The 22,833-nt window shown below is 50.8% G+C and overlaps 11 protein-coding genes across 11 annotated transcripts; 6 read left to right on the forward strand and 5 right to left on the reverse strand.

Moving 5' to 3' along the window:
- Positions 1 to 1,504: 1,504 nt before the first annotated feature.
- On the forward strand, positions 1,505 to 2,648 carry BO82DRAFT_436862 (putative MFS transporter; the record flags this gene model as incomplete). Its single annotated transcript, XM_025641148.1, has 3 exons — positions 1,505 to 1,645; positions 1,715 to 2,236; positions 2,301 to 2,648. The coding sequence occupies 3 exons, from the start codon at positions 1,505 to 1,507 to the stop codon at positions 2,646 to 2,648; spliced, it is 1,011 nt and encodes a 336-aa protein (XP_025486313.1).
- Positions 2,649 to 3,376: 728 nt separating this feature from the next.
- Positions 3,377 to 5,422, reverse strand: BO82DRAFT_407394 (uncharacterized protein; the record flags this gene model as incomplete). The annotated part of the gene is made up of 3 exons (XM_025639632.1): positions 3,377 to 3,430; positions 3,499 to 4,206; positions 5,390 to 5,422. 3 exons carry the CDS (start codon positions 5,420 to 5,422, stop codon positions 3,377 to 3,379), a joined length of 795 nt encoding a protein of 264 aa, XP_025486314.1.
- Positions 5,423 to 5,759: 337 nt separating this feature from the next.
- Positions 5,760 to 8,312, forward strand: BO82DRAFT_297013 (uncharacterized protein; the record flags this gene model as incomplete). Its single annotated transcript, XM_025631928.1, has 3 exons — positions 5,760 to 5,937; positions 6,008 to 7,306; positions 7,360 to 8,312. 3 exons carry the CDS (start codon positions 5,760 to 5,762, stop codon positions 8,310 to 8,312), a joined length of 2,430 nt encoding a protein of 809 aa, XP_025486315.1.
- Positions 8,313 to 8,847: 535 nt separating this feature from the next.
- On the forward strand, positions 8,848 to 10,619 carry ptyA (putative tyrosine/serine protein phosphatase). Its single transcript, XM_025636564.1, has 5 exons — positions 8,848 to 9,074; positions 9,126 to 9,162; positions 9,305 to 9,384; positions 9,474 to 9,740; positions 9,976 to 10,619. Exons 1-5 carry the CDS (start codon positions 8,956 to 8,958, stop codon positions 10,532 to 10,534), a joined length of 1,062 nt encoding a protein of 353 aa, XP_025486316.1. The 5' UTR covers positions 8,848 to 8,955; the 3' UTR covers positions 10,535 to 10,619.
- A 21-nt stretch (positions 10,620 to 10,640) lies between these two features.
- BO82DRAFT_322460 (Frag1/DRAM/Sfk1 family protein) lies at positions 10,641 to 12,455 on the reverse strand. Its single transcript, XM_025632770.1, has 5 exons — positions 12,061 to 12,455; positions 11,909 to 11,990; positions 11,530 to 11,799; positions 11,199 to 11,404; positions 10,641 to 11,129 (listed from the first exon to the last, which is right to left on the reverse strand). Exons 1-5 carry the CDS (start codon positions 12,113 to 12,115, stop codon positions 10,906 to 10,908), a joined length of 837 nt encoding a protein of 278 aa, XP_025486317.1. The 5' UTR covers positions 12,116 to 12,455; the 3' UTR covers positions 10,641 to 10,905.
- A 629-nt stretch (positions 12,456 to 13,084) lies between these two features.
- On the reverse strand, positions 13,085 to 14,281 carry BO82DRAFT_297003 (uncharacterized protein; the record flags this gene model as incomplete). The annotated part of the gene is made up of 1 exon (XM_025631927.1): positions 13,085 to 14,281. The coding sequence occupies one exon, from the start codon at positions 14,279 to 14,281 to the stop codon at positions 13,085 to 13,087; it is 1,197 nt and encodes a 398-aa protein (XP_025486318.1).
- A 26-nt stretch (positions 14,282 to 14,307) lies between these two features.
- On the reverse strand, positions 14,308 to 14,832 carry BO82DRAFT_297030 (putative COPII vesicles protein Yip3; the record flags this gene model as incomplete). The annotated part of the gene is made up of 1 exon (XM_025631930.1): positions 14,308 to 14,832. One exon carries the CDS (start codon positions 14,830 to 14,832, stop codon positions 14,308 to 14,310), a length of 525 nt encoding a protein of 174 aa, XP_025486319.1.
- Positions 14,833 to 16,130: 1,298 nt separating this feature from the next.
- BO82DRAFT_359390 (putative endoplasmic reticulum DnaJ domain protein Erj5) lies at positions 16,131 to 17,890 on the forward strand. The gene is made up of 3 exons (XM_025636565.1): positions 16,131 to 16,420; positions 16,488 to 16,553; positions 16,627 to 17,890. Exons 1-3 carry the CDS (start codon positions 16,348 to 16,350, stop codon positions 17,685 to 17,687), a joined length of 1,200 nt encoding a protein of 399 aa, XP_025486320.1. The 5' UTR covers positions 16,131 to 16,347; the 3' UTR covers positions 17,688 to 17,890.
- On the reverse strand, positions 17,891 to 18,916 carry BO82DRAFT_359391 (uncharacterized protein). The gene has a single exon (XM_025636566.1). The coding sequence runs from the start codon at positions 18,666 to 18,668 to the stop codon at positions 18,195 to 18,197; it is 474 nt and encodes a 157-aa protein (XP_025486321.1). The 5' UTR covers positions 18,669 to 18,916; the 3' UTR covers positions 17,891 to 18,194.
- Positions 18,917 to 19,479: 563 nt separating this feature from the next.
- On the forward strand, positions 19,480 to 20,618 carry BO82DRAFT_436871 (putative DnaJ chaperone (Caj1)). The gene is made up of 4 exons (XM_025641149.1): positions 19,480 to 19,596; positions 19,662 to 19,676; positions 19,740 to 19,800; positions 19,855 to 20,618. Exons 1-4 carry the CDS (start codon positions 19,590 to 19,592, stop codon positions 20,432 to 20,434), a joined length of 663 nt encoding a protein of 220 aa, XP_025486322.1. The 5' UTR covers positions 19,480 to 19,589; the 3' UTR covers positions 20,435 to 20,618.
- A 273-nt stretch (positions 20,619 to 20,891) lies between these two features.
- Positions 20,892 to 22,318, forward strand: sec53 (phosphomannomutase SEC53). Its single transcript, XM_025636567.1, has 5 exons — positions 20,892 to 21,137; positions 21,243 to 21,305; positions 21,356 to 21,672; positions 21,742 to 21,816; positions 21,885 to 22,318. Exons 1-5 carry the CDS (start codon positions 21,036 to 21,038, stop codon positions 22,132 to 22,134), a joined length of 807 nt encoding a protein of 268 aa, XP_025486323.1. The 5' UTR covers positions 20,892 to 21,035; the 3' UTR covers positions 22,135 to 22,318.
- Positions 22,319 to 22,833: the final 515 nt, after the last annotated feature.

Consider the following 22,833-nt stretch of genomic DNA (forward strand, 5'->3'; position numbering starts at 1 on the left):
CTACTACTACTACTACCACCACTACTACTACTACTACTACTACCACCACTACTACTACTACTACTACTACTACTACTACTACTACTACTACTACTACTACTACTACTACTACTACTACTACTACTACTACTACTACCACCACCACCACCACCACCACCACCACCCCACCTTACCTACGGAACTTTCTGACTACCTGCTCCTACAGAGAATAGTATATACTGTGCTGACGGTATGTACTTGCAGTAGAGTAAAGTATAGCAGTAAGGTAGGAGGAGAAGTAGTACGTACCAATCGCCGGGGTCGGACCAAGTGTGTGCCTGGTTCCACTCAGCCCGCGCTAAACTTTAGAGTTCCAATCTTAAAATTTCCCCCACACCTCCGCGTCCCTCGTGTTGTCCCACAGCCAAGTCACTCATACTGTCAAACATAAGTAAAAGTGCATACAGTTAGTGAGGAATCAACCACTCACTGAAAAGCAAGGGGCTTAAAGGAGCGCAGGAGGTTTTCCAAGAGAGACTAGTAAATATAGATAATTCCCACAAGCAATATACACCTCTCTGTCCTCGAGACCGGAACATTAATTATGTGGAGGGTACTGTAAATAGTGTACCGTACTGTACATCAATTATTATGATACCACGTTCCATGAAATCAAACAGATGCATGTGAGATTAGCCAAAGATTACACTTCCTATGTTTGACACCAAGCCATAGCTGCGGTAGAAGAATGATTGTGACTGCAATGGCATTTTTGTCACCGGCAAACAGCAATACCACCAATTGTGGAACTGTCACTGGCCCTCTTTCTGTTCTTCGGCTGAACCAATTTCCCACAGTTGCACAAACCACTAAACCAAGGCTCTGCCGACCTTTTAACCAGTGGAAGCCCTTGCAGGGCTCATGGTCTTCAAGGTTGAACCTTTCCCTCATGCCTCGGTCGTCTTTCACAGAGACAAGACAATTGGTGACAGCCTACGGGAGCCTTACACGTTACTTGTCTCTGCTCCACCTCGAGAGAGTCGACAGCCATATTTTAGGCTGCTGGTCTCTGCATACCTTCTCTCTGAAAATCTTCATCTGGCTTCAGAACCCATTGAACAGGTCAGCCCTTTCCAATCACAATGGGACTAGGAGTTTTATATACAAAGGATGTAGATGTGCCAGGTAGGAAACCGTGCTTGTTGCATTATTGACATAGCTGAGACTGAAGGACTTTGACCATGGACATCGGACATCTTTCAAACGCAGTGCTCCTATGATGATCGATTTCCTGATCCTGGACTGAAGTATGACCGCACATCTTCAATACCAATACTTCTTGTTCCACAACCCAGCAATGATTCCAATGATCCTTTGGTGCGTGCAAGCAGAAAGGAAAAAAAGTCAAAATCGAGGTGGCATCAACTAATACTACATGGCATAGAATTGGCCACTTTGGAGGCGCGACTGCATTCTGTTCGCTCTCTGCTTTGTCTCCGTCCTCTGCGCAACAACTAGCTCACTAATGGTGGCGAGCTGTGCCTGGGCAGGAGCCAGCAAGCATAGCTACCAGAGCCTTCTCTGGGCGCGAATCTTTCAAGGTGTTGCACTGGCGCCCTTCGAAGCTTTGGTCAATGCATGTGTCGGGGACCTATCCTACGTTCATGTAAGTTGCTCCCCATTGTTAAAGTGACTGATATATGTCGAGTCTGGCGCTCATGAGATAAAATCTCAGGAACGGGGCAAGAGGATGGCACTGTCCAACGCTGCCTTGTTCGGGGCTGCTTTCCTCACACCTGTCCTAGCTGGTAAAATCACCCATAGTCTGGGCTGGGAATGGACATTCTATCTGGTGTCGATTTTCACGGCGGCAGCACTTCCTCTTACCTTTTTTTGTGTCCCTGAGACTGCATTTCGGCGCCCGAGCGAGTTGAGTATGGGCACAGTCTATGTACATGGCCGCCGCTCGGAAACTGTTACGAGCCCGCTACCGCAACTCGATTTGGATGGCGATGACGCTTTTCTCCGTCGCGAGGAAGGCGGACCAGTGCAACATGCACAGCCCCCAACAGGAAGACATGCACGAGGCTCCACGTCCAAAGAAATGCCTCGAGATAATTCAGCTGAGACCGAGCTCCCCGTCAAGGTTCCCTATCTGCAGACTCTCAAACCCTTCAATGGCCGGAAAACGGACGAAAGCTTTTACAAGCTTCTTCTACGCCCTTTCCCCCTCTTTTTTCACCCAGTCATTTTCTGGGTAAGTCGTCACCTGCAAGAAACGAGACTATTGCAGCAGCTTCCTGACGCCCAAGATTCTATAGGCTTGTCTGATCCAGGGCGTCGTTATCGGATGGACTGTCTTCATTGGCGTGGTCCTGGAGACCCTCTTCCTCGGGCCTCCACTATGGTTTAACGAGGTACAAACGGGTTATCTCTACACTGGTGCATTCATTGAATCCATTCTAGGCCTAGTGATCGCGGGTCTACTGTCCGATTGGATGAACCAGGCTATGATCAAACTCAACCGAGGACGATACGAACCCGAGTTCCGGATCCTCCTGGTCATATTTCAGCTGATATTCAGCGGAGCCGGGCTGTTTGGCTCTGGCCTTGTGGCTGAAAATATTGCAAAGTACGGCTGGCTCGTAGCGGACGCTTTTTTCGCGTAAGTCATCACTGGGATGGTGATGGGCGCGGTGTCCAGCGCTCTGTATGTTGTGGATACATCGTGAGTCAGGCTATGTACCGGTGGTCTGGACCAACTCGTGACGAATGATAACAGGAAACATTGCCATTGAATCGTTCACTTGCATGTTGGTGCTTAAGAACCTGTTCAGTTTTGTGCTGACCTTTTTTGCCTCCAATTGAGTATTGACAAACGGGATCCGGCCAGCGTTCTTGGCGATCGGCAGCATTCAAATGGCTATTTGTGCCCTCAGTGTTCCCATGTGTAGGTTGCCTTACCTGCTGCCGATGATGTTGAGATTGAGCTGCTCTGCTGACTGGAAGGTAGATGTGTTTGGCAAGTGGAACCGCTCTTTCTTTCACTGAAACGATATACTGAAGATCTTGCATCTGCGGTAATTCATGAAACGGTGCAGCTTTCCTGAGGACGGACACGGTACAGGTCTTTTCATTCTCAACTCATAATAGCACATTAGGAGACAAATTGCCTTCAACAGTTAGACCAGCAGGACAAACCTGACACTCCGAAGACAGCGCCAGCGCCAGCGCTAGACAGAAAGAAAGCATGTCATTGCTCAATGTGCAGTCAATCATAACGCCCGTTCATAAACAGAATCCAAAATTGCAAATAAAATAAGTCAGTCGTGAAAATCATGATTGTCATGGGCATCCAAAATCATGTGCTCCTTCCATGCGCCTTGGCTGAACAAACTCAATCATTCGATGCAAAAACCGTGTCTGACGCAATGACCGCGATGGTCGCAACCTGTGGGCACCAAATCACCGTTAGTTTGTTCTGCGCGTGCTCAACCAGGTGGGAGCAATCTAACGTACCAAAGCCAAATCCACCCCGGGTGTCACAATGACATCCAACACAGGCCTGTAGCCCACGCGCGAGGCCGGCATCAAGGCCAGCTTCTCGTTATGGCGGATACTTTCCCTCACTTCCGCGATCTTACGATCCCCATCGACGATGTCGAACAGCGCGAGGACATTCCCATGCCGCTGCACCTCTAGGGTCATTGCCCGTTCCTCCGGCTGCTTGCCGTCCACGGCGGCGACATTATCAAAGGTGATGGTGAAGTTTCCCCCGCGCGTGGTCGAGCCAAAGGAAGCGGCCGATCGGCGACTTGCGCGACGCCGCGAACCCGTAGCCAGTGGCGAGTAGGTTTTATCCTTGAGGGACGAGCCCGGGAGCGTGACGGACCAATTGTTGCGGAAAGAGAGGCGTCGGTGCAGCTCAAACAGCGGAAGGCCCGAGGCATCGCGGAATTCGCGGCAAGGACGGTGCGAGAACTTGCGGCCGGTGGCGGTGAAGAGGGTAACTCCATCGAGGTCTTCGATCTTGTACGCCACGGCAGATTGGGCATCGCCTTGGGGGCGCACGACGAGAGTGGTCTTAGTATCGGTGATTTGATCCGCACGAATCGCAATGGGCCGGCCCGGGGCTTTTAATACTCTACGTATTTGGAGGCTTGAGCTCGAAGCGGAAGAAGAGGAAGAGGAAGCCGAGGAGAGGAGGGAGAACAACGGGAGCAAGGCCTGTTGTTGATGTTGTTGTCGACGGCGGTGAGAGAGAAACCAGAACATGATGGGGGGGTTTCGCTGGTGTGGAGGGGAGGGAGGGATGGGAGAGGGAGAGAGAACTGGTAGCAGTAAAGCCCGGGATGTTTTTTCTTTGGTCTTCGGTTATCACTACTACTAGTAAATATAGGAGGAGGAGGAAGAGGAAGAGGAAGAGGCCGAGGGAGCAACTGAATGGAAGAAGTAGGGAGGAGGGGCTTAGCGAATGACTGCTCTGGGTGTAAGAGTGTGAGAGTGTGCGGGGAGAGAGGGAGAGAGAGAGAGAGAGAGAGAGAGAGGATCAGAGATTAGTCGACAATCCTAATGAGTGAGAGGGGGTGGATACGAGAAACTTATAAGAATGCTTAGTCTAGCTAGATGGGGATAGTCTAACAACAAAAGAAAGAAGTGGCCTTATCATTCACAATAACTATAAGGGTAGAAAAAATAACAGGGCTTGAAAAGAGCATGATGCCATGCCATTGCGGGCTGGGATGACCTTGACTTGTCTAATTAAATCCCGCTATAGCCCCATCCCGAGGCTGAGCAGGGAGGGATGGAAGAAAGAGGTAGTGGGAGAGAGAGGGAGAAGGGAATAGGAGTGAAAATCAGATTGATCGGAAGAAAAGGAAAAAAAGATAGAAAATGAATATATTACCTCCCCTTTTTCCTTTTCTTTTCTCTTTTCTTCTTCTTTTGTTTTTTTCTGTTTTTGTTTTTTTCTTTTTTTTATCTCGCGCCCTTTCTTGCTTTAGAAATCAGATCTTCACATAACGTACTTAAGAGAACACCTAGTTAAGTCAAGTTGAGAAATCAACTGGTAAGGCTGAAGGAGCTGCAGGAGAAAGGGAACTTGGAAGAACTGACATATGCTCCGTAGTTACGGAGTAGTCAGTAGTTATTTAGTACTACCACCGGACATATAGTTACATGCAAACGGACACAGTATGTGTAGTGAGTGTAGCTGTAAGCTGTAGTTAGCTGTAACTTAGCTGTAGCTCCAGGTGTGTAACACTCTTCATGATGACATCAGCTCCGGGAAGCTGATGTCACTTTCTCTCCTGGTCCTTCTCGTTACCCTCTCTTCTCCATATCCACGGATGGGCCCGGCGCATACTCAGTGCGTTCCATACTTTCGGAAGACTGATTGATGCTGGGTTACAGTCGATCCTCCATGATCATCGTCATTACCCATGATGTTCTTCCCCCTCCTTCCGAAAGAGCTTCCTTCTTCTCTTACGAGTAGTACTCTCTTTCTCTTTCTCTTTTTTTTTTTTTTCCGTTTGAAACTCTATTCCCTTCCCCTCAAAACTCTCTCCCTCTCTCCCTCTCTCCATCTCTCTTTCTCTTCCTTTTTCCCTGGTGATACTTCTGGTCAAGTAATGTCTTGTTCGGCTTCCTTACGACGGTCGTTATCTTAACATGGCCACTGTTGAACGACCTACGTCTACCACTACCACTACGCTACCGCGTTCCCGCTCCGTGCGTCTGGCGGGTCAAGGTAAGATCGGCGCCCCCGATCGCCTTGCTTAATGCTCCTCTTGCATCAGACTATCAAGCCCCCAGCATTTCGTAATGATAATAGCCAGAAATATTGTGGTAATGAAACAACTAATTTCTTTCTAGCTGCCACGGCTGCCCTGTATGTGACCCATCCGGAGCGCAGACTATCGGTGCGTGAGCCTTCCACCGCTGAAACAGAACGCTTGAGTGAGTAACCACTCTGGTCTTGCAAACTGGTCGCATCTTCCTCACTAACACATACACCTCACTACCTTAGCCTTGAAGGCGACTGGTTCTCGCCCTGGCTTCAGTCATGCGTCAGCTGTCGCCGCTCTCGCCCATGCCAGAAAGGAAGCTGCCGCGATTCCGGTCGTTGAGCATCAGCGAACCTCGGATTCGCCTAGCCGGGAAGGCTATAAGGCAGCCGCCTATGTCTTCGGGAACCGTCGTTCACCCTCGACGCGCTCTCCGACGTCCTCTGATCTGAAGCAAGACTTGGTCGCAGTACATGCAACCGCTGGGCGTTCTTTAGATGATCGAGAGAAGGCGCTTCGTGCCGCCACCGGTGCGTTGACCGGCAGCCGGAGGCGAGCCGACTCGGTGCCTTTGGATGTCCCTCACGCAGGAATGAGCACCGATGAGGCCCTCGGAGATCTTGACAGTTCCATGGAGGCAAGCCGGATCCAACATATCGCTATCACCAATGCGCGTCTCTACACCGCTTCCCCGCCAGTCTCTCCAGAGCGGGAGGAACACAAGCGGAGAAGTGTTATGCAAGCTGCTGCTCTGTCCATGGCCCGGGAGATGTATGCCGCGGTAGAGGCCAAGGAGCAAGGCCACGTAGGCCATGCTCGAACGGGATCGCAGCGTTCACCTACTGGCGCGGAGCCCATGATCCTCCAACAAGCCTTCAGCCTGCAGGATGCGGCCGAAAAACGCGCGGCCGAAAAGCTGGCCAGCATGCAGGATGAGACAGCCATCTACCGGGAGTATTATGGTCTTGAGCCTCAGCCCACCCGGTCCAGCTTGCAAGCCCGCAGACGCAGAACCTCAATTGACACGGATGTCTCCAGTGGGGATGCCGATCGAACATTAGAGATCCGGCACCAAATGTCCAGTCTTCGGTCAAAGCTCAACGCCGTAGACGAGAGAAGGGAACAGGATCGCGCACTCTTGATGGAGGCGGCAAGGAAGAACGTCGATGCCACCATCCAAAACATGGAGATGAGAGTCTATGCGGAAACCGGTCGCGCACCCCCGTCCATGCAGAAGGAGATCGAAGAGGCTGCATTAGCACGTGCCATGCTAGAAAGACAGGAGAGGCAAGAAGCAGACTCGCAATACCAAGGGGTTGACCGAGTGAATATTAGTTCCAAGCGCTTTGTGGACATGTCCGATGTGGAGGCGCTGGCTCGATCTCGACTGCAACCCACATTCGACGAAATCACTGACCGAGCTGAGCATCAACGTGCAAGAGAGCTGGAGCAAAGACTGGACCAGGAAGAAGCTCAGCGTCGAGAAGCCATGTATCGCGAACGCGAGGCAGAGACCAAAGCTGAGGAGAAACGTTTACGAGGTAAGTGTCTGAAAGAAGTTTCGCACTGCTACAGAGCCTCTAACCCGGTTTAGACTCGTTGAGACTTGAGAGCAAGTTTAGAGATGAAAAGTCTTGGCTATGGAAAAGGAAATCGAAGCGCTTCTCCGACCATGAGCAAGATACGGCTGCTAACGCTTCAGGAGGAGTGGTCGATGAAGCATCCGCCGAATCTGTACCACAAACGACCGCCAATAATGATACCAGTGCGACTGCTGCTGGTGCAGTAGCCGAGCCCACTTCTAGCGAGCCTGTTACCAAACCAGAATCTAAGTTCAGGTCGTGGTTCAAAGGTCGAATGGGACGTCGCGCAAGCTCCAACCAGGCTGAAGGCTCCAGAGAGTCGAAGGAAGCCAAAGTAGAGCCTAGCGTGCCACAAACAGCAGATGTCGCAGGAGAAACAGGACTTGAAGAAGCAGCTGAGCCATCGGGCGCAAGCGAGGTCAAAGAAACCAAGACTTCAAGCACATCCGAGCCACCGCAAACTACTGAAGGGGGCCAAGGAAGAGCATGGGAGATCGCTCATCCAGAGGGTATTTCTCCTGAGATGCCCGAGCTTCCTGCCACGGCTGAAGCACCCAAAGAAGGGGACTTGGACGAGGAACCACGAAAAGCGGCGCTCCAGTCCCATCCCATGACGGCAATAACCATTGATGATGGCAGTGCAGAGCAACCTAGTCGTATCGAGGAGGATGCGGTTCAACAAGCTTCCAATGCTAAAGACGTGCCGGCTGATGAGACCAATCGTAATCGATTGATGTCTGGCTTCAAGAAGATGGTCTCGAGAAGCTCAACCGAGGCGAAGACTGGTGGGGCCATCAAGCATGACGTCGCCCGAAGAAGCTCGGAGGCAATTCCAAAGCATACTGTAGAGGGACCAGACCGACGGGCAAGTGTGCCTGAACATGGCCAGGTTCTGCCCTCTTTGGTTGGGAAACGAGCCAGCGATGGCACGGGCCGAGAGTCGCGATTCTCGGAGAAATTGTAGAATGAAGCCGGGTGCCTGCCGCCCTGTGGATGTTTTGACTGGTTCCCATACTTAATCTGAGATGACCGCTAACTCAATCTTGTGGTCAACCTCTATTGGTTAATTCTGTCACTATTCTTGTTTTATGGTTTGATGGTTTATGGTTCATGGTTAATGATTTTATCTAATTCCTTTCATATCATGCTCGGTTGTTATTTAGTTTTTGTTCGTGTCTTTTGTCCTTAGGTACTCATAGGGGGTGGGGGAGGCGCAATTTTTGCTTCAATTTCTAAAAGGGTACAAAGGTTCCTGGTTACAAACAATCTACTCCGTACTGTCAGATCAAATGGGCCTGAAGGGCTATAAAATCGAGATGTGTCATTTACGTCGGTGTATGTACTATGTAGTGTTTGTGTCTAATGTGTGGACAACTTAAACGTCTGCAAAGTTCAGTTTCATGATGAGAAAGAAGAGCTTGAGGCTCAGACTAAACCCAAAGAAAACAATCCATCAATGGCGGCAACTCGCCGGTTTCACATTCCCCCGGTCCACTCACTCCCTCTCCCATCTGTCCATCGTCCGTCCCCATGTCCGCATCCCCCATACTAGGCATGGTTGTATAATAATATATGGTTTATTGATCAACTATCTTCTCCTCTGAGTGATGGTCACAGCCCACCTCCGCCAGTCGAGTATTGACCTCGACTCGGCTGATCGACCATTTGACAATATCATCAACTTTCGGGATGTTGGCCGGACCGTCAACCAGTTGCTTGGCCGACGGTATGTACAGCACAACGATGGTCGTACGCATCGCTAACAACTTCTGCACAGGGTAATCAAAGAAGGTGTTCTCTTCCGAAGTGCCAGGGTACGGTACCTATCTATCCCTTTCTATCCTTCCAGATTTCACTCCGGAGTACTGTATGACCCAGCTACTCGATCCAAGGAGAACCACTCCAGACCACCTCAGTGGAAAGAAACTAAGACCCCCTCTTCTTTATGTAATCTAGCTAGACGAAGCCTCCGAACGTGACAAGCGTCGTCTGATTGAAGAGTACCACATCTCCACCATCATTGACCTTCGATCCAGGTGGGTGTACAGCGCACGCTGTCGCGTAACTTAACCTCCCCCCAAAAGGCAGACACACGGTGACCAGGAACTAAACCCTTGGATCCTAGCACCGAACACCACATGGCCGCCACGAAACGCCTTTCTGAGACCGCCCGTGCTTCCTGCAATCAGTCTAGCGACGATGCCAACAACCCCACCACTGCAACTGCATCATCTACCCCGTCTCCCCCTCCCACGGCCTTCTCCTCCTCCTCCTCCAGCCCAGATGACATCCACCTCGTTGACCTCCCACATGTCCAACGTAAGATGGTCAGTCTCACTGGAAGAGCGTTTGAGCGAACTCTACTTTGGCGCCTTGATTGGTGGAACTTCCTGTAATTCTTCCTCCCCCGTTGTCTCGTCATCTGTTCCCTCCCCTCTTCCTTGGTCTTGGTCCTCCTTCGTTCTCTCTAAGTCGAAGAACTTCTCGACGAGTTCTGCCCACTCGCCAACAACCCAAACAGCTTGTCATACATAAAGAAAAATGGGGGGCCCGGGAGGGGGGGAGGGAACTTAAAAGCAGCAGCAAACCAGGCGGAGTGAAGACTAACCAGTCTTACCAAACCCAAGAAAAGTCATCGCGCTTGCAGCATCCGGTTACCGGACCGACGCGGTCGTTATCGTGGGCCAGCAGGTCATGTCTCCGCGCGGCCTCATCGGGCTCGGCATCGATACTCTCGATAGTAGCTTCAGCGAGATGAGAGAGATTTTCGAGTTGCTTGCCGGTAGCGAGACGCAGGCTAGCTCGGAACATAGCACACCCGGCAGTAGCACGGATTCTTCATCGCCCGCCTCCCCCTACCCTGTTATCGTCCACTGTACGCAGGGTAAGGACCGCACGGGGTTGATCATCCTTCTCCTTCTGCTCCTGACGGGCGCTGTAACCCAAGCGGCCATCCGGGCCGACTATGTCCTCTCCGAGGGAGAGTTGGTCGTCGAGGTAGAGGAGCGGATGAAAGAGATCCGGATGCTAGGGCTGTCAGAGGATTATACCAAATGTCCCGATGGGTTTACTGCACAAATCTGTGCGCATCTGGATACGAAGTATGGGGGCGTGGAGGGATATCTGAAGCAGGTGGGGGTGGACCAACTAGACCTGGAAAGAATCAGGAAAAGTCTACTCGCGTGATACATCCTAGGCTAGAGAGAATACCCCATGGGTTGGAATATAGACAACTCTCCGCAAAATCGCAATTGTGAAGCAACAAAGTGCAATAATCAAAATGGCATATGATGGCAATGATAATCTTGATATTGAATAAGAACTGGTAAGTCCGTCATGTGTTCTAGATGCAAAGATTAGGCAGAAGTGACATCCAAGATGATCACACCATACACGAGAAAACGCAGAATAATCGGGGTCAAGAAGTATAACTAAGGAATTCCATCCAAAACAAATCTCGCAGGGTATCATGATATTATGGTCTCATCTCACATGTGTGTGTATATATATGTGCACTGAAGGTCATCGAACTCTCCAAGGTAGAAGAAATCGAGCGATTAAATCCGTTGACCGCGATAGTAGTTCGCATTGGGACCGGCCGAGTCGGTAGTGACGGGCACCTCTTCAGTCCCTTCGTCGATGCTGTTGCTGACATGGGCGTGTCCGTTCCGGCTCATTTCGATGCGCTTCTCGCCCTGCGGCACATGTTTTCGGGTGCGAACCGAGGGCAACAAGTCAACCACAAAGGACAGGACATAGAACGTAAAAATCAAAGCGATCACTGCAATTCAGGTACCATCCGTCAGCTATCCCGTTCAATGTTCAGCACGATCACGACCATATGACCTACCCCATTCCAAGACCGCAGCGGCATTGCGATAATGCCCGCCCTTGTTTCCCAGGACGCCGAACGCAATGGCCAGCGCAATCTCGATGACGACGAAGGCGAGCTTGATGATGAAACTGGCCAGGAGGACACGATGCTGCGAGCGGTAGAAAATCCCTAGCCGCCAGTACTCGCAGCAGATGAGGATTGCGCTGATGAGGTAGCCCACCCTGGCAAATGGTAAAGATGAAATGCGTTAGCAACTTTCCTAGCTTCTTTTCCATTACGCGCTTCTTTCACCGGCTCGTGTTCCAACAATGCCATTCGCTGCGCTCTGGAGTTGAATAGTACTCACAAGAACATCACCAGAAACCCATCATGCATATGCGGATGCCGCAACGTATCGAAAATTGATAGCAGAATCAAACCCAACGCACCGGCGATCGAGAAGCAGATGGAGGCGATCGCACAGCCTTTATCGAACAGACCCTTGTTGGGTACCAGCTGCCCTGCATGACGAAGCCATCGTTCGGAGAGAAAGGAGAGGTCGAGGAAGGCGACAGTCACGCAGCTCCCTGCAATGAAAAGGGGCTTGAGGCCCTGAGCACCAACGTCGGAGATATAGCTAGAAGATGGCCAGAGAAAGGGACTTTAGTTAGTGGACTTGGGGCTGGGACCTGGAGATTGATGCTCGCATGGCTTGTCTTGACGACGGACACAGGATATAGACTCACGCGATTGTTTGACCGGTTTCCATACTGGCGTATATAGGGCTCCCTTCTCGAGCCCATGTTGCCAGCATGGCAATTAGCATGGCTGGATTGAGCAATCAATTGGTTAGCAATCGTGCCTGGGAAGTTGTAGTGTGATAATATAAGCTGCATACCAACCCAGGTGCATGCTGAAATGACCGGGAAGACCCAAAATGAGATGATCCACATGGTCAGGTATGTCCCAAAGACTTGCGCCGCGATTGATGCGCCGTATGAGGCCTTGTGCGAAACTGTGGTTCGCTCTCTACGAGGAATAACAGCTTGCGACCGGTTTAATGATGAGTAGTTCAAGTACTGGAAATTAGTACAGTACGTACACCTTCGCAGGGTTCAAGCGTTCAAGCGTTCAAACAATCGGCTGGAACGGAAGGGGCGGAAGTGGCTTAAGCCTGCCGATGCAGTACCAAGCTTGAACCTCAGGGCTGGGGAGCTGAGTGACGCGTTGAATCAGGGTAGGTAAGTGTGGAACGAACAAACACATAAGAAGACGAAGATTGAAGGAGAAGAGGGGAGGAGGGGAGGAGGGGAGGAGGGGAGGGACAGGAGGTGATTATCAATAATTAATTGCTCAGGCAGGAAAGAGATCCATGACGACGACGAGGAGGAAGAGAGACCCACCGAGCATTACTCGTACCTTTTAGGTTACTTAATCGGCTAGTAATATCCCAGCATTAACATCATCATCATCGTCTTCATCATCATCACTCCGCAGGCTTCGTCGACGTCATCGTCGCAGTTTTCCTTTTCCCCCTCTCGCAAATCTTCCCATGTTGAAGCTTAGCTCAAGCTTAGCAAGTCTTTTCTTCTCTGATTCGTTTGTCCTCGATAGGTCTCGGTTTGTTTCTTTTTTCCACTTCTTTTCCTTTCCTTTTTTGGGATTCCTGACCACATCTCAAGGCAGCTGGCTCAATTACTATCCTTGCGCACAAATAACACATATATATATTCCTATTCATATTCTCTTCCTTATTCGATCCATCTCGCCAAATAAGTTACCCCGTATTTACGCCCCTGCTAGGATCTTCGCATCGCACGGTGACAATGACAATTGATTGAGTCGAATAGCTAAAGGACACTCTAATCTAAACAATGCTCCAAGACGCGCTTCATAGGTTACAGGCACAAGCGTACGGGACTTCAAGGACGACTGCCGCGATGATAACTTCCTCGCCCAACTGGCACCCGCGTTGGCATGCCAAGCGGCACTCGCCGCTCCAACACGTCTACCATATGCACTTCATCGCTACTGTCCTCCAATCCACTGCTTCGATTCCCTCCATCCTCTCGGGGGTATTTCTCCGTCACCCTCCTCGGCCGCCCTTGCCCCATAGTCGCACTCCGTGCGCTGTTAGGACGATCGTCAAAAATGTTCCGATAGCTAGTTATCGATGTCTTTCCTGAATGGCCAACCGAATCGCGTCGAGGATCTAGCGGGTACGGCGGGGAATTTATAGGATGAGGGGGCCGATGGGAGGGTCTCCATTGGGTCTCGTCGTGAAGAGGGCGCGTGAAGGCCGGTCTCCGCATAGATCCAGGATTGTGAACAAGAGGTACTGATGGTAAAGGCTCCAGTGAGTAAGCTGGCTGAAGTGGAGATCGAGGGGGCGTATGACTGGATTGTGAGCGAGAAGATGGCGATCGGGGTGAGGCTTCGGGGTCGAGAGAAGCACCCGAAGTGCGCGCCCAAAAGGCATAGGCACTGTTGTTTTCTGCAAGGGGAGACGGCACGCTGTGCTTTCTGGGGGAGGATGACACATAGGGACCACCACCACGAGGTGCCTCCCCTGTAGCTCGTTGGCTGGAACTTTCAGGAGGTTTCAAGTATCGATTGTCAAAGGACGTCCCTTCCAACGCGCTGGCACGGGGTTCTTGCTCGGTTCTGCTTCTCGATCCGGTCCGCATGCGTTCGATCGCCTCTAGCTCCCGCTTCGATAAACGCACGTTCTTCTGGCCCTGTACCTGCGCGCGTCGTATCCGGTCGAGAGCCTGATCTACTAGTCGCTCCTCCTTGTCCTTCATGGCTAACTGCACTGCATAAGCCACCGTGCTGTCCATGCTATCCTGTAGGTCGTAGTCCATCTCATCGACAGATGCCATTTCGTCTTCGTAGACCGCGTCAAACTCTACCATTCGCCTCCGTCGCATCGATCCTCCAGTGATCTCCCGATCCGCTGCCTGCCTTGCCTGCGATATGCGCATATCTTGGCGACTGTATATATCGTCCTCCTCGCTGTCAAGCTCCTCAACCCTTGAGCTCCCATCCACCCACGGAGCCGCACGTCTCCTGGTTTGTCTCCCCACTCGTGCCCGCGGTGGTCTTCCCCATCGGGGCATACCGTAAGGAGTTCGCGGCCGACCACCTAGACCGCCTCCTCGGAAAAAGCATTCTCGATTGGTTTATCCATGAAAGCGGCATGGCCAAAGACGGCCACGCCGGTGGCTCCGATCAACCAGAGCACCGTAGCAATGGGTGAGGCCCAAAATCCTAGGGGGACCGCGACAAGCAGTAGCCCAGTGTACAGCTGAGAGGTGTTGAAGCGGGCAACGCCCAGATCGAGGTCTCGGCCCTGAAGCTTGCCGATTCCGTAAAGACCACCTGTCACGAAGATGATAACAAAGAGCAGGATCGGGTTGGTCAGCAAGCTGTAAATGCTAAGCATCACAAAGACGGCAGCATAATTGCTCGAGAAATAAGACAAGTTGTAATTCACTCGGCTCTGAACCTCGCCAAAGTTGGCGGGCTTTGAGATACGCTTGACATCCAGGAACTCGGAAACAGGACGGAGATTGGCAAAGCGCGTGCTGAAGGATTGGGAGCGAACACTGTTGAAGCGGTCACCGAATCGCGAGGTGATCGCATCAATAGGAAATTGGAGGGGACTCATGTTGGAAAGTCCAGTGGATGGCGGAGATGATGTGAAAAGGAAGGAGTAGTAAACACAAACCGAGGTTTAGTAGAAGAATAGAGGTAGCACAAAGATGAGTGGGCAATAAGGATGAAAGAAGAATTGCTTTGATCAATACAAATGCAATGAGGTATGCAGACGATCGAGAGAGAGAAAAAGGGGGGAATGGCGAGAAGTCAGAGCAAGCCGTGGTGTACGTAGTGGACACAAAGAGTTTCCGCAACTGAACGACTTGAACTGGCTTAGTTGGCCCAAACGCCCACGCTCAGTCCGTTTTGGTCACCCCCGGCGTGCGGAAAGCCAAGCATAGACACAGACCACAATAACAGACAAGGTACAGAGTACGGAGTACTGTACCGTTGAAGCAATCACTGCCTCCCAAAGCGGCCAAAAAGAAACCAAGAAATCCAAATTGAAGGACAAAGTGAAGTCAGGAAGTAATTTGCTAGGAAAGAGCACGAAAACAATTGAAGAAGAAAGTTGGAGGACAGACAGAAGGCAGTGGGTGCTCTAAGAATAGTAATCGAGAGGAAGAGAGTTGCTGGATGCGGCAGCGCAGTGGGGGCACTGCAAATGTCTTGTTGACATGCTAAGCTGGCCAAGGGCAGTTAATCAACCTGTCTTTTGTTCTTTCTTTCTTCCCTCTTCTCACTTTGACCGTCTGTCTGTTCGGTCTTCGCCTCCGCCTTCAGTCCCTGGTAAGCAGTGTGTTCTCTTTCCGTCCAGGCACCGATAACGTACAGTAGCCGTGTCGTTACCTGAAGCTGGGAACCTTTGGAGAGTTGAGTAAGGTATCGAAGGGAACAGAAGGGACTGAGACTCAATTTAAGTTTTTTTAATGCCTCCTCTTCCTTCTTTTCCCCTCAGAGCCCAGCATCCAGAAATCGGAGAACCCTGGCCATTATGCACAGTACATATGTAAACTGGAGTACGGAATACTCACACATCAATCACACTTTTCTTGTCCCAGCTCGCTTCATTACGTGTGGTCCGAAGGGAATTACAGTGCAGTACAGTATCGTACATAGTCAGGGATTCTACCTATTGTCTACCTGACAGGTCGAAAGTGGCTCAATTCTAACCTTTATTGGTCCACGTCGCGCATATAAGCGAATTGTTCACTTATAGTGGCCAAAAAAACCTGGCGCATACCTCTTCATACGTAGTAAGCTAACTTGACTACGCTCTTTCAGCAGAGGAGAAGACAACGAACCTCCATTTGAGTCGGTGGTGGAAGATATTTGCTGTATACCATTAACTTACTACAAGAAACAATCTAGGCGGTGTGATGCGTGGCAGTTTATAAGTGTACTACTGCACGTATTGTACTGTACATACATACATACACATGTACAGTACAGGAGCAGCGAGAGTAGATGACAGATAAGCCATTGAATCAAATTTTCAATCTCCTTAATCTCATCTCGCTCGGATTGCTACAAGCAAGTATTCTTGAACTGGGCAGAGCGGTCTTGACCGCCCTATTTTCCTACCATGAAGCCCTTCTCACTCCGTCTGCTATTCTTCGCTGCTCTGTTTGTCCTGTCTGCGGCTTGGACCAAAGAAGGTGAATTCTCCAATCGTATATATACGACTCAACCTATTGTTCCCTGTTAACATTGACGTCACCTTAGACCACGAAATCTTCCAGCTTCGTGAAGAAGTCATCTCTAAAGAAGGCGCCAATGTGACATTCTACGGTACGCCCTCCGCATTGTTTTCCCTTGTCTCCTGCGCCATCAGTGTTGGTTGACGAATCTAATACATGTGTAGACATCTTGGGCGTGAAACCGAATGCCAACCAAGACGAGTTGACCAAAGCCTACCGTCAGAAGTCAAAGCTCCTCCACCCTGACAAAGTAAGACGATCCTTCATCGCCAACAGCTCTAAGGACAAGTCACGGGCCAAAACCAACAAGGCAGGTGTCCATGTTAACAAGGGCCCCTCGAAACGTGAGATCGACGCGGCCGTCAAAGAAGCTCACGATCGCGCGGCCCGTCTGAACACTGTTGCCAATATTCTGCGTGGAGCTTCTCGGGAGCGTTATGACCACTTCCTTAAGAATGGTTTTCCGAAGTGGAAGGGTACCGGATACTACTACTCACGCTTTCGCCCGGGCTTGGGCTCCGTCCTGGTCGGGCTGTTTCTGGTCTTTGGGGGCGGTGCCCACTATGCCGCACTCGTGCTGAGCTGGAAGCGTCAGCGGGAATTCGTCGATCGGTACATCCGTCAAGCCCGCAGAGCTGCATGGGGCGACGAGTCGGGTGTCCGAGGTATCCCTGGACTGAATGGCGGTGTCGCTGCCGAATCAACCACGCCAACTCCGGAACCTGAGCCCAGTGCCGTGCCAATGAACCGACGCCAGAAGCGCATGATGGAGAGAGAAAACCGCAAAGAGGGCAAGAAAAGTGCTGGTCGAACCAACGGTCGCAGCTCGGGGACGGCAACGCCTACCAGTGAGGCTGTGGAGCCCACCGGCGAAAGGAAACGTGTCATCGCGGAAAATGGAAAAGTTCTCATCGTGGATTCGGTCGGCCATGTGTTCCTGGAGGACGAGACGGAAGATGGAGAACGCCGAGAGTTCCTCCTCGACGTCGACGAAATTCCACGCCCAACCTTCCGCGATACAATGGTGTTCCGGATGCCCGGCTGGGTCTACCACAAAACCCTCGGCCGAGTGCTTGGCTCATCCGACGCCGTGGGTAGCGATATAGACGAGCGCGAGGAGATGGCCGAGACAGCGCAAGATGCAGTTGAGGATGTGATTAGCTCCGCTACAACTTCCAACAAGGGCGCATCCAGGCGGAGGGCGAAGCATACACAAAAGTCTTGATTTCTTGAATCAAATTTCGAATCAAATTCCAAGGGAATGAATCAAAGCCCAACATCCTTGCTTGCATTGTTCTTCCGGCTGCGACCTTGTCAGACATTGAATAGATGCGCCAATGATTTGTATACTTATCATCCGACTCCGGCTGTTTGTATACGAGTACAACGTTCTGGAAATCTACAACTTAATAGTCATGTTCTTAGTAAATGGTCTAAAAGCCTTCTCTTTATAGAGCATTGCATAAGAATAAGCAGTATGTGATTATAACGGCGATCGTATGATTGCAGTCGTTACCAAGGAAACTGTGAAAAGTTTACACGCAAACAGCCCGCAATTGCAAATGTCGATCGATTTATGGTCATCATCTTCGTAGTCATATCCAGTCGTCTCTAGATGTCCAAAGCTCATCGCAAATTCGGCGAAAGCGCAATGGTGAGTAGAGTATACACGTTAGGTCTCATCAACAGTTTAGCGTCGTATCGGAAAAGGCAGAGGCTCGAGTTCTAGGGGCTATATGAACATTTTGGCAATGTTGAACAGTCCGCTGATATTGTCCGATAGGCCGGCCCCGCCAGGTCGCAGCGCCGATGCTCCTAGGAGGTTCTTTGGCAAACGAATACCGATCATGCCCAATAGCCTTTGCAGGACGCCAGTTGTCAGAAGTGGAAGCACGAGCAGCGTCAGGACCTTGATAGGGTGCTCGCGTGCATATTTCCAGGCATCGCGAAAGATGCGCTGGATGATGTGAACTATCCGTGCGACAAAGCCTTCCCTGGGCCGTGCACGTCGTGAGGAGGAGGAGAACACCGATGGGCTGGATCGTCCTGCACGATTGACACCACTGCCCAGGCTGAAAATTGACGGTGCGGAATGGCGGGCATTGTAGGACGAGTAAGTAGAACGTCGGGAAGGAGAGGAGCGTCGACGAGAGTGATGTCTATGAGATGAAGAGGAGGTCGGGGATTTTCCATCAAACCAGCCCATTGTGGATGATTTTCACTCAGCAATGGGGACTTGCCAGCAGCCAATGGAGCCTTGAAGAGGTGACTGTGCTCTTTGATCGCGCAGACTGTGTATGAAATATGACGGCTGTTGATAAGGGGGAGGACGTGATGGTTGCCAGGTATAGATAGGATGAAAGACGAGAACAATCAATCAGCGAGAGGGACGTAGTGCCCTCTAGGACAGGAATGTGTTCTTTCTGAGATCGGATCGACAAAGATGGCGGGAGGCGCACAGAGCAGTCGCCGAGTCAATTGGGACTAGTCTGCTGCAGATGCACGAGTGTACTCTACTAGTACTAAATTCTAAGCAATCGTGGTCGCGATTATGGAGGTGATCTTGTCAGCATAGCCAAGACTGGGATTTAGGTATGCGTAGGATGCCTTGGGAATATTGTCACGGTCAATCAATGTGGAGCAATAGAATGTTGCTAAGATGCAAGTACATATGACTTTGTTGTAAATTGAAGAAGTTTATAGACCTGGTAGAAACACTGCACTGCTCAAGAGTCAAGAGACGGGCAAATCCGTCAGGGGCTGGGCTCCCCGTGGCCGTGGGCATTCCCGTCCGTGCCTGGTACGGTACTACATAGATAGTAAATATCATGAGTATGTACTGTACAGTACCTGACAAAACTTACAAGGAGTAAGCTAGTCGACTTTACTATTAGTAAGTGCCTCCGAGAGACAAGCCGGCTCAGCCCCCGCTGCCTTACAAGAAGCTCAGGCACTCTAACGGCTGTCGACGTCATCAGTGATCCTGGGCGGTTGACTCTTTCGTCGGTTCGATCACTTCAGTAACCACTTTTGCCTCAAGTCCACTGACATAGCTCATAGTGCAGAACAAGTTGGTGGCATTCGTCTACCAAGTTGAATTTCCTAAGCAAACTGACTGTAACCAACTATGGCGAGTGAGTGCATCTCAACAGATTTCAGCACATATTCGAGCAGAACGCATACTCACTTTTCCTCTTAGGACAGAGAGACCTTTGTAAGAGGGCCACCGCGAATTTGAAGACACGCTGATAGCAGACTGACTTCGTCATTCATACAGATAAAATTCTTGGGGTATCTCCTAATGCAAGCCAACAAGAAATTCGCAATGCATACAAAAGGTGCGGCACGTTACTGATTTGTTTAGAGCCAGCACAACACTGACACATCTACAGAGAGTCACTGAAATCGCACCCCGATCGAGTGCCTGCCGATTCGGCTGAGAGGCCAGCTCGGACTCGTAGGTTCCAAGAGATCAACGATGCTTATTACACATTATCGGATATATCACGCCGGCGCGATTACGATGTGACACGATTAGCAGATGAGGCGGATGAAGAATATGATATACCTCAAGGAGGTGCTGGTGGTTTCCCATGGTCCGCTTTCGGCTTCGGTTCCGCTGCTGATAGAGAGCAGCGGGCATCGGAGCAATTTGGCTCTGTCTTTGAGGAGATGCTACGCGAAGAGGGCCTTGCGAGTGATGCCACCGATGCTGATGGTCGCACACAAACCCGTCCTACGTCACGCTTCTGGTCCGTTGTTGGCGGTATCAGTGGCGGCGCACTGGGGTTCATCATTGGTAATGCTCCCGGGGCGCTCGCCGGAGCTGTCGCGGGTAATCGACTTGGAGCGGTACGTGACGCAAAGGGAAAAAGTGTCTACGAGGTCTTTCTGGAGCTGCCTCAGACTGACCGTGCTCGGCTGTTGAGTGAATTGGCGGCCAAGGTATTCCAGACTACAATGGGCCGTTGAGATCATTGGCATGTGACAATGCGGAGTGGGATACTCATTCCTGTGTGCAGCAACCATGTGGCCTCTTAAATTTATTCATTCTTCCTACGGTATCAATGTGGGTAATAGTGTCTTCAGCCATACTGTCCTTGGTTGCAGTTTTTTGGTACTTCAAATTTACGATTCTAGTCGGCCACAGTCTTTCTCACAATGCTGCTTAGGTACCACGTAAAGTGCCCAATAATCATCATAGAGTTGACATGTGAGACAATCTGTCTCCGGCTGCCCTTGCTGGTCAATGCAGGAGGAACGAAACCGGACAAAGCAACCTACAGTACGTAGGTCATCGAAGCTGTGGGACTTATCAAGGTTATCGATAAGCCATTGGGACCCACGTGGATCGACTGTCTCGACCTCGACTGTCTTCACACAGTGCAGCCTTGATGCCTGAGCTAGACCCCGCTATCACCTCCCCACTTCACCGCATGCGGCCTTCCACCCCTGAATTCGAGTCATTTCCACCCTCTTGTCGCTCTCGGGTGGCTATTGAAAGTCTCCCCTTTCTACTCTTCGCTTTCCACACCAAGTTCACAAACCAAATCTCTTAATTGTATTTGGCACCATGGCTGAAGGCGCAGGCGTGTATCCATCTTTGCCGAATCGGCCTTTGCAGGGGACCATTTGTCTTTTCGATGTTGACAACACACTGTCCCTCCCGAGAAGGGTGAGCTACTCCCTCGATCTCAGAAGTTGTGCACTTGGATCAATTGATCTTGCTGTCTTTGATATCAAGCGACCGCGCGACTAATGGTTGATCGCCTGTGACTAGGGTGCCACGCCAGAAATGCTGGAACTCCTCTCTCGACTCCGCCACAAGTGTGCTATCGGATATGTCAGTCCTTCAGATGGAAACCTGGCCCTCAGCGATCTAATAATGCCTAGGTTGGTGGATCGGACTTCGCCAAGCAGCAAGAACAACTCGGCTCAGCTACAACAAACGTCACATCCCTCTTTGACTTTTGCTTCCCGGAGAACGGTTTGACTGCTTTCCGTCTTGGACAGCCGCTCGCTGGTACCAGCTTCATTGAGTGGATTGGAGAGGAAAGATACCAGGAGCTGGTCAACTTCTGCCTTAAATACATCGCGGACCTGAAGATTCCTAAGAAGCGTGGTACCTTCATCGAGTTTCGCAACGGAATGATCAATGTCAGCCCTATTGGCAGGAACGCTAGCTTCGACGAGAGAAATGAGTTCCAAGCGTGTGTATCCCCTCAGGTCTAGCGGTCTGCGTGCGAGTCGAGCTTGACTGACTATTTTCCTCTCTACAGATACGATGATGTGCATCACATCCGTCGAGACTTGGTGGAAGCTCTCAAGAAGAAGTTCCCTGATTGGGGTCTCACGTGAGTCCTGGGATAGGCACCTCCACACACCCTATACTTCCTTGTTGCTGATCACACAGTGGACTTAGCTACTCCATTGGCGGCCAGATCTCCTTCGATGTTTTCCCTACTGGCTGGGACAAAACCTACTGCCTGAAGCATGTCGCCGCTGAGAAGGAGATATCTGGCGTGGAGTACAAGACGATTCACTTCTTTGGAGACAAATGCTTTGAGGGAGGCAATGACTACGAGATCTACAGCGACCCTAGGACAATCGGTCATGCCGTCCAAAACCCCGATGACACCATGAAGTTATTAAAGGAGCTGTTCGAGCTATAGATGGGCTGAAGAAATGCTATGGTCTGGCTTTCTCCTAAAAGTGATCTAGATGGATTTGGGTGAAATTGGAATAACTGAGCTCGCGTTGGGTACCGAGGAAAATAAACTAATTGCTTTAGGGGCATGAATGGTTTGTACTGTATACTGTACATGGTTGCTATGTGAAGTATAATTTGAATCAGTCACGGTTCTATTGTAAACTATGTATATATATATATATATCTCGACTGTAAAGGAACATGCAGAGGCGTCCACGCTTCTAGGAGCCGGAAAAGCCCGGGATTCTGGCATCTTGCGTGTTAGAATAGTCTCTCTGCTTTGACCGCAGAATGCGGTCGAAGGTGTGTAAATGGCAGTAATCACATGCAGGCAAGGCGAGGCCCGCCGTCCCCGACTTCGGGGTTTAGTCATCGTCAACCGGCAGGCACCTCATCATGCGCCATCCTTCTTGACCCAGATCAGGCTCAGGCTTAGGATCCTCTACCACGCGCTGTTGTGTGGCCATCACTTCTTTTGGTATCCATAACTCCGTGTCAACAATGGCGTCTCAAAAGACAGTTGCGGAGGTACCCCGTTCCATCCTGCCCCGTCTTACTTGGAACGGCTCTTCTGCTCGGACGACTATTGCACCCCCGACCACTCTTCCAGCAGCGCGCCAACAGAAGCAGCAATTGACACGTTCTTGGAACCAAGCTAGAC

This window comes from Aspergillus uvarum (genome assembly GCF_003184745.1).
Source record: "Aspergillus uvarum CBS 121591 unplaced genomic scaffold BO82scaffold_93, whole genome shotgun sequence".
Lineage (NCBI taxonomy): Eukaryota > Fungi > Ascomycota > Eurotiomycetes > Eurotiales > Aspergillaceae > Aspergillus > Aspergillus uvarum.

What these genes read in the sequence shown, in the direction of transcription:
- ptyA (XM_025636564.1), top strand. Translation starts at nt 8,956, where the DNA reads ATGGTCACAGCCCACCTCCGCCAGTCGAGTATTGACCTCGACTCGGCT. An exon ending in AACCAGTTGCTTGGCCGACG is followed by an intron (nt 9,075 to 9,125) that starts GTATGTACAGCA and finishes ACTTCTGCACAG; the next exon opens with GGTAATCAAAGAAGGTGTTC. An exon ending in TTCTCTTCCGAAGTGCCAGG is followed by an intron (nt 9,163 to 9,304) that starts GTACGGTACCTA and finishes TATGTAATCTAG; the next exon opens with CTAGACGAAGCCTCCGAACG.
- BO82DRAFT_359391 (XM_025636566.1), bottom strand. Translation starts at nt 18,668, where the DNA reads ATGGGCTGGTTTGATGGAAAATCCCCGACCTCCTCTTCATCTCATAGA.
- sec53 (XM_025636567.1), top strand. Translation starts at nt 21,036, where the DNA reads ATGGCTGAAGGCGCAGGCGTGTATCCATCTTTGCCGAATCGGCCTTTG. An exon ending in CACTGTCCCTCCCGAGAAGG is followed by an intron (nt 21,138 to 21,242) that starts GTGAGCTACTCC and finishes GCCTGTGACTAG; the next exon opens with GGTGCCACGCCAGAAATGCT. An exon ending in GAGAGAAATGAGTTCCAAGC is followed by an intron (nt 21,673 to 21,741) that starts GTGTGTATCCCC and finishes TCCTCTCTACAG; the next exon opens with ATACGATGATGTGCATCACA.
- BO82DRAFT_436871 (XM_025641149.1), top strand. An exon ending in ATTCGCAATGCATACAAAAG is followed by an intron (nt 19,801 to 19,854) that starts GTGCGGCACGTT and finishes ACACATCTACAG; the next exon opens with AGAGTCACTGAAATCGCACC.
- BO82DRAFT_359390 (XM_025636565.1), top strand. Translation starts at nt 16,348, where the DNA reads ATGAAGCCCTTCTCACTCCGTCTGCTATTCTTCGCTGCTCTGTTTGTC. An exon ending in TGCGGCTTGGACCAAAGAAG is followed by an intron (nt 16,421 to 16,487) that starts GTGAATTCTCCA and finishes ACGTCACCTTAG; the next exon opens with ACCACGAAATCTTCCAGCTT. An exon ending in CGCCAATGTGACATTCTACG is followed by an intron (nt 16,554 to 16,626) that starts GTACGCCCTCCG and finishes ATACATGTGTAG; the next exon opens with ACATCTTGGGCGTGAAACCG.
- BO82DRAFT_322460 (XM_025632770.1), bottom strand. Translation starts at nt 12,115, where the DNA reads ATGTGGATCATCTCATTTTGGGTCTTCCCGGTCATTTCAGCATGCACC. An exon ending in GAAACCGGTCAAACAATCGC is followed by an intron (nt 11,800 to 11,908) that starts GTGAGTCTATAT and finishes GCCATCTTCTAG; the next exon opens with CTATATCTCCGACGTTGGTG. An exon ending in GGGTTTCTGGTGATGTTCTT is followed by an intron (nt 11,405 to 11,529) that starts GTGAGTACTATT and finishes ACCATTTGCCAG; the next exon opens with GGTGGGCTACCTCATCAGCG.